General features: G+C 47.5%; 1 protein-coding gene across 1 annotated transcript in view; it reads right to left on the bottom strand.

The window, feature by feature from the left end:
* Nucleotides 1-12,391, bottom strand: part of ROS1 (ROS proto-oncogene 1, receptor tyrosine kinase) — a 480,047-nt gene that overhangs the window by 323,471 nt on the left and 144,185 nt on the right. The window contains exons 15-17 of the mRNA XM_075340023.1: nucleotides 10,370-10,470; nucleotides 10,070-10,284; nucleotides 7,245-7,408 (exon numbers count right to left, since the gene is read on the bottom strand). Coding sequence (XP_075196138.1) covers nucleotides 7,245-7,408; nucleotides 10,070-10,284; nucleotides 10,370-10,470 — 480 coding nt within the window. The remainder of the gene's footprint in view (nucleotides 1-7,244; nucleotides 7,409-10,069; nucleotides 10,285-10,369; nucleotides 10,471-12,391) is intronic.

The raw sequence follows: 12,391 nt of genomic DNA, 5'->3' as shown, positions 1-12,391 counted from the left end.
CAGCAGAACCCCGATGTCTTCTCCGAGCTGCCTGGTAGGACAAGTCTGATACGACATGACATTGTCACCGAGCCTCACCTGAAGGTACGCCTGAAGTCATACCGGGTACCGGAGGCTCGAAGACAAGCCATATCAGAAGAAGTGAAGACAATGCTACGCCTAGGGGTCATCGAAAAATCCCGGAGTGAATTGGCTAGTCCCATTGTCCTAATACCAAAACCCGATGGCTCCTTAAGGTTCTGCAATGACTTTAGGAGATTGAACGAAATATCCAAGTTCGATCTCTACCCCATGCCCCGGGTGGATGAGCTGATTGATAGGCTGGGACAGGCGCGATATTTCACCACGCTCGACCTGACCAAGGGGTACTGGCAGGTGCCACTGACTGAGTCCACCAAGGAGAAAACCGCGTTTGTTACGCCGGAGGGTCTCTTCCACTATGTTGTCTTGCCTTTTGGGTTACACGGCGCTCCAGCCACGTTCCAGAGGTTGATGGACTTGGTGCTGGAACCCCACCAGGCGTATGCATCAGCGTACCTTGATGACATCATTATTTACAGCTCCGAGTGGCAGACCCACTTGGACCAGGTACAAGCGGTGGTGAACGCGCTCCGAACAGCCGGATTGACAGCCAATCCCAAGAAATGTGCGTTGGGACTCACGGAAGCCCGCTACTTGGGCTACGTAATAGGCCAAGGAGTGATTAAGCCCCAAATTAACAAAGTTGAGGCGATCCAGAAGTGGCCTAGACCCCTGACCACGAAGCAGGTTAGGGCTTTCCTGGGTATTGTGGGGTACTACAGGAGGTTTGTAAAGAATTTTGCGGGACTATCGGCCCCCTTGACGGACCTTCTCAAAGGCAAGAAGTCCGTCATGGTGCGCTGGACTCCGCAGGCCGAGGACTCCTTCCGGGCCTTGAAGGGGGTCCTGTGCGGACAGCCCGTTCTTGTCAACCCTGATTTCCGGAAGGAGTTTATAGTACAGACTGACGCCTCTGAGGTCGGCCTGGGGGCAGTGCTGTCTCAGGTGGTTCAGGGGGAGGAACACCCCGTCACCTTCTTGAGTAGGAAGCTCACCCCTCCCGAGCGGAATTATAGCGTAGTGGAGAAGGAGTGCCTGGCGATTAAGTGGGCCTTGGAGTCCCTACGCTATTACCTGCTGGGACGGCAGTTTCGCTTGGTGACTGATCACTCTCCGCTGGTCTGGATGCGGTCCGCCAAGGAACGGAATGCCCGGGTTACCCGGTGGTTCCTTTCTCTGCAGAACTTCTGTTTTACGGTTGAACACCGGGTCGGTAGGTTGCAGGGAAACGCCGATGCCTTGTCCCACGGCCCGTGTTTGCTGGCGGGAGTTCAACCCCACGCGCTTGAACTGAGGGGGGGGGGTATGTGAGACTGTGACCGGGCTGGTCCATGACGGCCGGTACGTCTCGCCCCGGTTGTGCTCCCTCCATGTATAGTAAGCAACTCCACTCCAGGGTTAATCCTGTTTCCCTACAGGCTGAAAGGAGGGTTAAAAGGAAACAGGAACATGGGCGTGGGTTCTTAGTGTGTGAGGGAGTGAACACAACTCCCTGAGTCTCTGCCGGAGAAACAAGTGTGTACTGTATTGGACTTTTTTGGTTTGTGAAATAAACCGTGTGCTGTGACCCTTGGTGCCTGGATCCCGTGTTTTCTGCCGCGCAGCTGACCACGCTACCTCACACCGGGAAATCAGAGCCTAGAAGCGAGGGGGAGTGGGAAAACAAGACAGAATTAAGGTAAACAGATAAGGAACGAACAGGGAGACAGCGGGAGAGACACTGATGGAAACAGACAACAGTGGAGGTTAACAGGTCAAGTGATCATGGAGGTCAGGAGGGGGCAGGGCAGACAACAGGTCACTCAAGAGCAGAACACAGCAGAGCCAGAAATATCACTGGTGAAGTCCAAGAGAAACAGTGCCCTAATAAAGCAGCCTGACCTCCAGAACGAGACAGAAAGGATTAACCCCTAATGTGACCTGAATCAGAAGTGAAACTAAAAAAAGGCTTAGTCAGGAGTCAATCATGACAGTTATGGACCATTTGGTTTGCTTGGAATAAATGCTCTTTGGATTGTACCGTCATCTCTCGCTCTGTTGATTGTGTGATATGGGAGAAGGACCCAGTGACAATTGTCCTTACTCCTCCTCACTCAACCCCCCCCACCTGACACATCCATCAATGTCAATGGCTGCTCATTTTCCCCAGTCCTACGTGCTCACTGCCTGGGAGTAATCCTAGACTTTGATCTCTCTTTCAAACCACACATCCAAGCCCTCTTCACCTCCTGCTGCCTCCAACTCAAAAATATTTCCCGGATCCGTACATTCCTTTCCCAAGAAGCTGCAAAAAACCCTAGTGCATGCCCTTATTATCTCCCGCCTGGATTATTGCAACCTCCTGCTCTGTGGCCTCCCTTCTAACAGTCTCGCACCACTACAATCTATTCTAAACTATGCTGCCCGACTAATCCACCTGTTCCCCCGCTACTCCCCGACCTCTCCTCTCTGCCAATCCCTTCACTGGCTTCCCATTGCCCAACGACTCCAGTTCAAAACACTAACCATGACATACAAAGCCATCCACAACCTGTCTCCTCCCTACTTCTGTGACCTAGTGGCCCAGTACTTACCTGCACGTAACCTTCGATCCTCACAAGATCTCCTTCTTATAGCCACATATATTCTGCCTTGGGTATAATAAGATGTCATAAAACAAACTATATCTGCTTAGAAGCAAACTCACTCATTATGTGTGTGTGTTTATAAAAACAGAAGTCCATCTCTGCTAATTATTGTCTTTGTACAAATTCCATATTTACATTCCAAGCCTAGATTTCCATAGGTGGAAATTTGCATATGCAGTCTTTAGATCATTTTTCTTCCTTGTAGAAAGGAAGGTATCAAAAGGTGACATTCTATTATTTTTTATTCTCTAATAACTTATATCGCTTTCTGATCCACTCCTGATGTCGCGGGTGGGGAGGGGACGCTGCGCTCACCCACTGCTCGGGTCCGGCTGCTGCTGCTGCTGCTCGGTGGTGGCTCGAGCGGTGGGCCGGATCCCAGTGAGTGAAAAGGGGAATGGTTTAGTTTAGGGATATTGTCCGTGACGCCACCCACGGTTGTGGTGAGGTTGTGACACCACCGCTGCTCTGGACGGGGATCCGGGAGCGATGACAGGGAGCAGCTTGGATGTTGTTTTTCCCCTCCGTGGGTAGGGGGGTTGGTTGTCCCGGGGCCCGGTGAGGGGAGGGATGACAGGCGGGTTACGGGGCCTGGTGAGGTGCAGGGTCGCGGTGGCAGCGCGGTGCCGCACGGCATGGTGGTACTCACTCAGCCAATGATGAATCCAAAGTCTCCGGTAAAACAAATGGCTGGATGGACGGGTCCCACAGATGGCTGCGGTTGTTCTCCTCCCGGTAGGTTGGCGGTGACTGCCTTTCCCTGCACCTGTGTTGTGTTCACGGTTCCAATGGCTTCCCACCGGTAACCCACTCCCCAGCTTGGATGGATGCTGAGGGAGCCCCTTTTGCTCGCAGGCTCTGGCCCTGGGAACTGTAGCCTTGGCAGTGACTGTATTTCCCTTCACGGTTTGAGATGTTGCCTTCAATCGGGTCTTGACTGCTGGGAAACCCCGGAGGTTCCCTTCGCTAACGGATTTGACCAGTTTTACGGCGACTCCTAGCCTGGTCAGGGTCCGTAAGCCCTGCTGAATGGTGCTGGCTTCTCTTCGCTCCCCGATCCGGTACCGGTGGGCCACCGCCCGTCCCCGGTCCTTACGGTTCACTTCAATCAGCCTCTCCTGCAGACGGTCACCACCGTCTGCCAACCTTGCTGTATGTGCCCGGGCCATGCACCCGGACACGATCAGTCTCCTCTACTACCACTTCACTCTCCAAACTCATCTGAAAAACTAACCTCTAAACTGAACTGCCTCACTCTGACCTCCTTTTCCTGCCTTCAGGCCTGTGAACTCCTCGGTGGGTGGGGCCAACCGCTTGGCCCACCCCCTGGTGTGGACATCAGCCCCTGGAGGGAGGCAACAAGCATTTGTGTTTGACCTTGATGTGCCTAGCCGGGGTGTGGGGTGTGTTGTTGCAGTACCTGTGACGTCCTGGCTTGTTCAGGGCGCCACACTGACATGGGTTAAAAACTGATCTTAAAACTGCAGCCTGGAAGTAATTTCTGACAAATTTGTGAATAATGTCTTATTGTAATATTAAACAACTTTCTTGCTGTATATACTTTATGTTTCAATTCTTTACCATTTCATCATGTCTTCCTGCTGTCATGAACATGTAGTATTACATTAAAGCCACTCAGTGTCTTGATTTTATGAGAATAAAGGCCACTTTACACGCAACGACATCGCTGACAAGATGTCGTTGGGGTCACGGAATTCGTGATGCACATCCGGCCTCGTTAGCAACGTCGTTGCGTGTGAAACGCACGAACAACCGTTAACGATCAAAATTACTTACCTTATCGTTGATCGTTGACACGTCGTTCTAATCCCAATTATCGTTGCTGTTGCAGGACGCCGGTTGTTCGTCGTTCCTGCGGCAGCACACATCACTATGTGTGACACTGCAGGAACAAGGAACAACATCGTACCTGCAGCCGCCCGCAATGAGGAAGGAAGGAGGTGGGCAGGATGTTACGCCTGCTCATCTCCGCCCCTCCACTTCTATTGGGTGGCCACTTAGTGACGTTGCTGTGACGCCGCATGTACCGCCCCCTTAGAAAGGAGGCGGTTCGCCGGCCACAGCGACGTTGCCAGGCAGGTAAGTACGTGTCACCGTTCCTAGCGATGTTGTGCGCCACAGGCAGCGATTTGCCCGTGATGCACAACCGACGGGGGCGGGTGCTTTCACCAGCGACATTGCTAGCGATGTCGCTGTGTATAAAGTGGCCTTAAGAGCCGTATGCAGCTCTCTTTTGTGACATATTTGGCTTCTGAGCAGGACATACCACTCTATGATGTTCATTCATTGTGTCCTTATAAAGTGTTAAGCGGGCTTTACACGCTATGAGATCGCTAGCCGATGCTAGCGATGGCGAGCGTGATAGCACCCACCCCTATCGTTATGCCGATATGTGAAGATCGCTGCCGAAGCGAACATTATCGCTACGGCAGCGTCACACGTACTTACCTGCTCGGCGACGTCGCTGTGACCGGCAAACCGCCTCCTTTTTAAGGGGGAAGTTCGTTCGGCGTCACAACGACGTCACTAAGCGGCTGCCCCATCAAAGCGGAGGGGCGGAGATGAGCGTGACCTTCTTCCTTCCTCATTACTGGCGTGTGGCAGATAAGGAGAGGTTCCTCATTCCAGCGGCGTCACAGTAGCGATGTGTGCTGCCGCAGGGACGAGGATCAACTTCGCCCAAGCGACAGCAGAGATAATTGGGAGAGGAGCCCCATTTCAACGAGGAGCAATTTTGGACGTTTTTGCAACGATCCAAAATAGCTCCTAGGAGTCACACACAACGAAATCGCTACAGCGGCCAGATGTGCGTCACAAATTCCGTGACCCCAAATCATAGCGTGTAAAGCCACCCTTACAGGTGGAACGGCAATGACCGATCTGGCCAGGGAAGGGATGTCATTCCATGGGATCATGGATTACCGGCTTACTCTGGAGAGGTGTAACTAAGTGCCCAGCGGGTATTCACTAGAACCTCAGATGGTGAGGTTGGACTTGGCTGCCGGTGGAAACCAGATACCTCTCCAAGACAGTCCAAGTATCCGTGGAAAATAACACTTAACAGAAATTGGCAAGACGAAGTAGAGCTTCTGCTGGGACAGGATTTGGATAACCAACAAGGTGAAAGCTGGTACAGGTACTCACATGACTGGATCAGGTACAAGTTCAGGTTTTGGCAGGAACACGGATTTAGGATCACAGGCTGGTACAGGTATAAAGGAACAGATATAGGAACACATGCTTATACCAGGGCACAAGTGTGGCGCCCCGAGGCTTGAGTCGCCACAGGGTACTGCACCTCGGCTGAGGTGTAGTATTCATCCCGGGTACGAAAGAGGTCATTGCCGGTAACCAGCACAATTCACACAACACACAGTCAGTTGCCCTCCCACTGGGACTGGGTTAGGGTGGCGTGCTAGGGGGTGGCCATCACAAATTAGTGGACCTCCTGCCCACTAGTTCAGATAGGCTTTGCTGGCAGCGGAAGCTGTGCTGGCTGTGTGGAGCAGGCCAGTGCAGTGCTGTCCCAGATGCTCTGTTGACAGTGTGGGCTTCAAAAAATGGCGCCAGGAGTGATGCGTGCGCAGATTGAGCTCTCAGCTCAATGACAAGATCTTGAGCCAAGAGCTCCATCTGGACATGTGACAACTCTGGGCACCATCATTTAAAGCTAGCGCATTTGGGACACCCGCTGCACCGCCCTGCTCCACACAGCCACCGCAACCCACACAGAGAGGTAGCCAGCTGCCTGCCCACACAGACAGCCGGCCGCACAGAGAGGAGGCCGCCCGCCTGCACAGAGATCCGCCCACACAGACAGCTGGCTGCACAGACAGCCGCCGGCACAGCCCCAGCGCCAATTGTCCACCTCCCGGTAACCTATATTCGAATTTTAAGACGCACCCCTCATTTTCCTAATTTTGGGGAGGAAAAGTGCATCTTATAATCCAAAAAATACAATACTTCATTTAAAATAAAAGTAGAAAACATGCAATTCTCACTCAGGTCACTGGGACTATTTTTAGATGTGCACTTCTTGTTTTTTCAGGAATACTTTTCATCAATCTCATTAATGTCAGAAGCAATTTTACAATGACAGATGCTGGTAACACAGAATCAACCAATCACAATAGATGATGTGACCATTGACACTGCTTCCCCTCCATTCACAATGACCATTGCACATGATTATTAAATGCCTTGATACAAAAGATAGAGCCTATGTCTATGAAAATTCCCTGATAAAACAAAAACTATGAGGTTTTTTAATGCAGATTGTGAAACAAAAAATTAAAAAAAAAAGTTCTTAAAAATCTTTAAAAATGTATTTAACATTAAAGAATAACACTATTTATAGCAATATTACCTAATAAAGGGTCTCCCATTATCCTGATTGTTAAAGACATCCTAAACATGGAACGCACATCTATGAGACATCTTTGGCATATCTTGTACATAAATTGGAAATACCCTTTTGAAAACTACATTTTTAAAACAGTGATTTTAGCAATATACCAGCTCCTGCAGCACTGCGGACTCCACACAATAGAATAATGTTCCATATTCGATATTCGATGGCTCAGTCCACTGAATGGTAAAATCAGAATAATATCCTTTTATTTCAATAGAAGAATTTAATATGATGCCAGGTGTTACATCAGGGGCATGTGAGAGATTGCCTGAAAGTCAGAAAATTGGTAAGTAAAGAACTTTAAATATTTTATGTTACCATTAGTTTAAAGAGTAACCGTCATTTTCATTTTTGTTTCATATGTCAATGGTATACATGAAAATAAGTAACTTTGTAATATGCTTCTTTCTCTTCCTGTATTCAGCAAAGACAGATTTTCACATTACTGAGATGGGAATCGACGGTTTGTGCTCATAAAGTTCTGTAGTGAGGTGAGGAGGAGCTGGAGGCAGATACTGACTTCCAGCTGCAGGTACTCTTAAAATAAGAGTTACAGTTCTCCGTAGAAGTTTATGGGCACTAACTGCCATCTTCTGTCTCAGTAATGGGTTAAATCTGTTTCTGAGAATTGAGAAATTTGAGAATGAAAGATCAGTCCTGGAAGAGAAAGAAACAGATTTCTCGGATAGTATATATTATAAAGTTTCCTTTTTTTTCCTTGTGTACTATTGATTTATGCAAAAAAAATGTAAATGACAGTAACTATTTAAAGGGAATCTGTCAGCAGGTTTTTGCTAGATAAGTTGAAGACAGCATGCTGCAAGGGTTAACACAGAGAATTCAGGGATGACGGTATTTTCATGGTCCAATCAGCGGTTTATTTGCTATGTCTGTTTAACGAGCAGGATTTATCATTGCTCAGACTACAATTTCACACATTGGGCAATCCGGCACGCCCCCCCCCTCTGACTGACACCTCACTATCAGTGTAAAATCTCTATAGACCGCTACATGAGGAAGTGACGCAACGAAACGCGCGTCAGAGCGCAAGGTGGTCAGCCTTTGCTTTACAATTGTCCCTGATACTCTATGTATGTACATCTAATCCTGAATTTGTTTTTCAATAGAGCAAGATTCAGCAACAGAATTAGATAATGTATTATTTTGATTTTCTCGATCCTGTTGTCCTAAGACAGACAAAATTATATTTGGAGATTTTAGTATTTATAGCACCTTATACTTACTGTACCACTTTACATTGGCATGCAGAATTTTGTACTTTATTGAGATTGCACTTGCACCTTATACTTAGGTATTGTAAGTATTGTTCCATTGTCTTTAGCTCCATCTTGTGGTTTTAGGTTGTGTAGACAGGATTTCAGTATTTATATAATACACTGGTTATATATCTAATGCTGCTGAACTCTTTTTATTTTTCATGTAAGTTTAGTAATATATACTTTTACATAAATGGATCTGTTGTACTTTATATATTATTTTGAAGGGACTGTACAATTTTATATTATATTGGCTACCTCATTTTTTGCTTTGCATATTTAGTATCTTAATTAATTTCTGATTGTCTTCTTCCTTTTCTGATATATATGTTGAATTAAAAAACAAAAAAATATTTTTTAACAGATAAAAATTTTTGTTGGAAGTGTCATTTTATTCCTCAAGGGGATTTTTGGGGGTTTAGAGAGCCTGGTGTGGGCTGGAAATCTCGCTCTGATGCATGACTAAAGGGGGCTTTACACACTGCAACATCGCTAATGCGAACTCGTTGGGGTCATGGAATTTGTGACGCACATCCGGCCGCTTTAGAGATGCCGTTGCGTGTGACACCTATGAGTGATTTTGCATCATCGCAAAAACGTGCAAAATCGCTCATCGGTGACATGGGGGTACATACTCAAAAATCGTTACTGCAGCAGTAAGGAAGTTGTTCCTAGTTCCTGCGGCAGCACACATCGCTCCGTGTGACACCGCAGGAACGAGGAAGCTCTCCTTACCTGCCTCCCAGCCGCTATGCGGAAGGAAGGAGGTGGGCGGCATGTTACGTCCCGCTCATCTCCGCCCCTCCGCTTCTATTGGGCGGCGGTTAAGTGACGCTGCTGTGACCTCGCTGTGACGCTGAACGAACCGCCTGCTTAGAAAGGAGGCGGTTTGCCGGTCACAGCGACGTCGCAGGGCAGGTAAGTAGTGTGACGGGTCTGGGCGATGTTGTGCGGCACGGGCAGTAATTTGCCCGTGTCGCGCAACAGATGGGGGCGGATACCCACGCTAATGATATCGGTCACGATATCGCAGTGTGTAAAGCGGCCTTTAAGCTAAAAAGTCTGATTGTCTCAGAATGGCTAAACCCAGTAATCTAAGTAATATATTGTTGAATTCAGAATCTTTTTGTCTACATCATGCTCAGATGAGGCAGTAAAAACCTGCTGACAGATTCCCTTTAAGTTCAGACATTAGCTGAAGTTACATATGCTGGTTTGCATGATTCTACATTTTTTGTCTACATTGAGGACAGGTGCAGGAGCTACCTACTTACTATTCACATGCACTAGTGAAGTCTGTAAACTAGACCAGATTGATGCACGGTGCAATTTCTTTTCATGCAGACTTGAAGGCCATCTGGAAAAAAGCCCAAATGCACAAACACATAGGCTACAATTGGTATGCGTGTTGTCCATGAGCGGTCTGCTATAACATGGATATCAACAGCACATAAACTAAAAATATGTTCCTCTGAACGTATCCTGACCCTTATGTTCCTCTTGTATGTATGAGTTACTGCTATGTATTTATGATATACAACATATTAGGGTTGCCATACACGAGAATGAGAACAAATGGCTTTTTGATAGGAAGTGTGGAAAAAGCGGCTTATAGTCACATCTGGCAGAGGCTTTTGTTTGTCTCCTCTTACCTGGCAATGGTTTAAGAGCATTTAGTCCCAATATAAAACCTGTGAACTCCGCAGGTTGGGATATAGGTGTACAAGAGCTTTGGTTGACCTCCTGAACTGTAATATATTTCTGCCCATTTATCCAGAAGAGCCGATTGCAATGGAACATTAATGCATGCTGGGAGATTTCCGAATAACCCCATGATTCATATTCTGTGACTTTTACATCAAAAGTTCTAAAGAAAAATAATGAAAAAATTATCCTGAAGCTACTGATCAAGAAGCTTTCCCACATGTATGGACTTCTTTGTCATGCCTTACCCTTCTTTACGTATGTTCGCATGGTACATATGAATATCCAAGCCAGTCTTGACAAGCCAGTAAATCTGTCCATCAATAAGGTTTAATGTCAGCGCCACCACCTATATGATATATATTAAAGAAAATATTGTATTTTAAGAAGAAAAAACATAACATAAATTAAAGCAGATCTGTCACATTGCTAAGCTGCCATATCTAAAAGCAGCATACTATGGGGACAGGTTAGCTGCTGCATTAGCAGACTTGCTTATTTAGGCCTCAAGTCACCAAACAACACACAATGCCATTAGGACTAATGCCGACATCACACGGGACGATATATCGTGCGATCACATGTGCGATCGCAGCCACCCCCGTCGTTTGTGTGTCACGGGCAATTTATTGCCCGTGGCGCACAAAGTTGGTAACCCCCGTCACACATACTTACCTCCCGCACGACCTCGCTGTGGGCGGCGAACATCCTCTTCCTGAAGGTGGAGGCACGTTTGACGTCACAGCGACGTCACACAGCCGCCGGCCAATAGAAGTGGAGGGGCGGAGATGAGCAGGACGTAATATTCCGCCCACCTCCTTCCTTCCGCATTGCCGGCGGGACGCAGGTAAGCTGTGTTTGTCATTCCCGGGGTGTCACACGGAGCGACGTGTGCTGCCTCGGGAACGATGAACAACCGGAGCACAGAAGAAAATGAACAACGTGTCAATGAGCAACGATAAGGTGAGTATTTTTGCTCGTTGACAGTCGTTCCGAGGTGTCACACGGTACAACATCTCTAACAATGCCGGATGTGGTCACGAATTTCGTGACCTCGCCGACATATCGCACGATATATCATACCGTGTGACGCTGGCATAATAGTTATGGGCAGTATAATCTGAGGACATATCCACTCTGAGGTCCTATTATATACTGTATATCGTTCATTCTTATTCCATATGTTGATCATAGAAGCGAATGATACATGTTTTGTATTTTTGTTACACCTTTATTGTAGATGTTCGTACTTGCTAAAGCCTTTTCATGGACATTGATCCACATGATATTGCTTTACAATTATATGGTCTAACTACTGGAACATGTATGACACCTTGTACAAAGATGCTCTGAAGCTCAGATGCTAAAGAGGTCTTCTATATGTTGGTTGATGGCCCAGAGGTTGACGCTTCTCCTATCAGAAAATTGCACCATACTATATTAATATTCCATCAATGTAAAAGTGGGAATGCCCTTGCTTTGTGATTTTGATATTTTAGACAATTAATTATACAGTACAACTGGTGAAATTAAATCCTTTCAGTTATATCAATACTGATAATTCGTAGACAGTGCAAAGTTCCAATTAGATTGAAAGATTATTGTGAACAAGCATTCCTAGAAATGCTCATTTCACTATAAACGTGCAGACTAAACATGCTGCAATGACCCAAAGAAAGAGCAAATACTAATTTGTTTGATGAAATTACATTTTGGTTTGTACTAATGATCAAGAGATCATCATTCATAGTACAGTAGAACATACTACTGTGTAAACAGTTCTCCCGTTGACAAAAATAATGGCAGTCTTAGTGTGCCGTCCCTGTGCCAGCAGCCGACGCTGCTCGGGCCCGGACCTTCCAGTGTGGTGGCTCGAGGGTCTCCAGACCTGGGGGTCTTGCGAACACGTCGAATAAATGGGGGGGACGTAGATGTACGGGCTAGGCCGTATTAAGTTCGTGACGCCACCCACGGTGTGTGGTGAGGTGGAACACCACCGCTGCTGTTACGGGGCACCCAGGGGAGATGTTGTGCAGCAAGTTGTTAACCCCTCCGTGGGTAGGGATGGTGGCCCCGGGACCCGCTGGCTTGGTGCAGGGGATGGCGACCGCAAGGGGTGCGGGTGTATTCACTGTTAGTAAAACACACAAGTTTCTGGTAAACCAAGGTGATGGTGGCCGGTGCCGCGGCCGGTTGCATTCTGGTCCCCCACCCGGCTGGTTGTCTCTATTCTTTTCCCGCACTGCTGTGTGTAAGGTGGACTTTCCTAG

This window comes from Anomaloglossus baeobatrachus, chromosome 3 (assembly GCF_048569485.1).
Source record: "Anomaloglossus baeobatrachus isolate aAnoBae1 chromosome 3, aAnoBae1.hap1, whole genome shotgun sequence".
In the NCBI taxonomy this organism is placed as follows: domain Eukaryota; kingdom Metazoa; phylum Chordata; class Amphibia; order Anura; family Aromobatidae; genus Anomaloglossus; species Anomaloglossus baeobatrachus.
The sequence above is the reverse complement of the archived record's forward strand: the minus strand, read 5'-3'. Positions and strand labels throughout refer to the sequence as shown.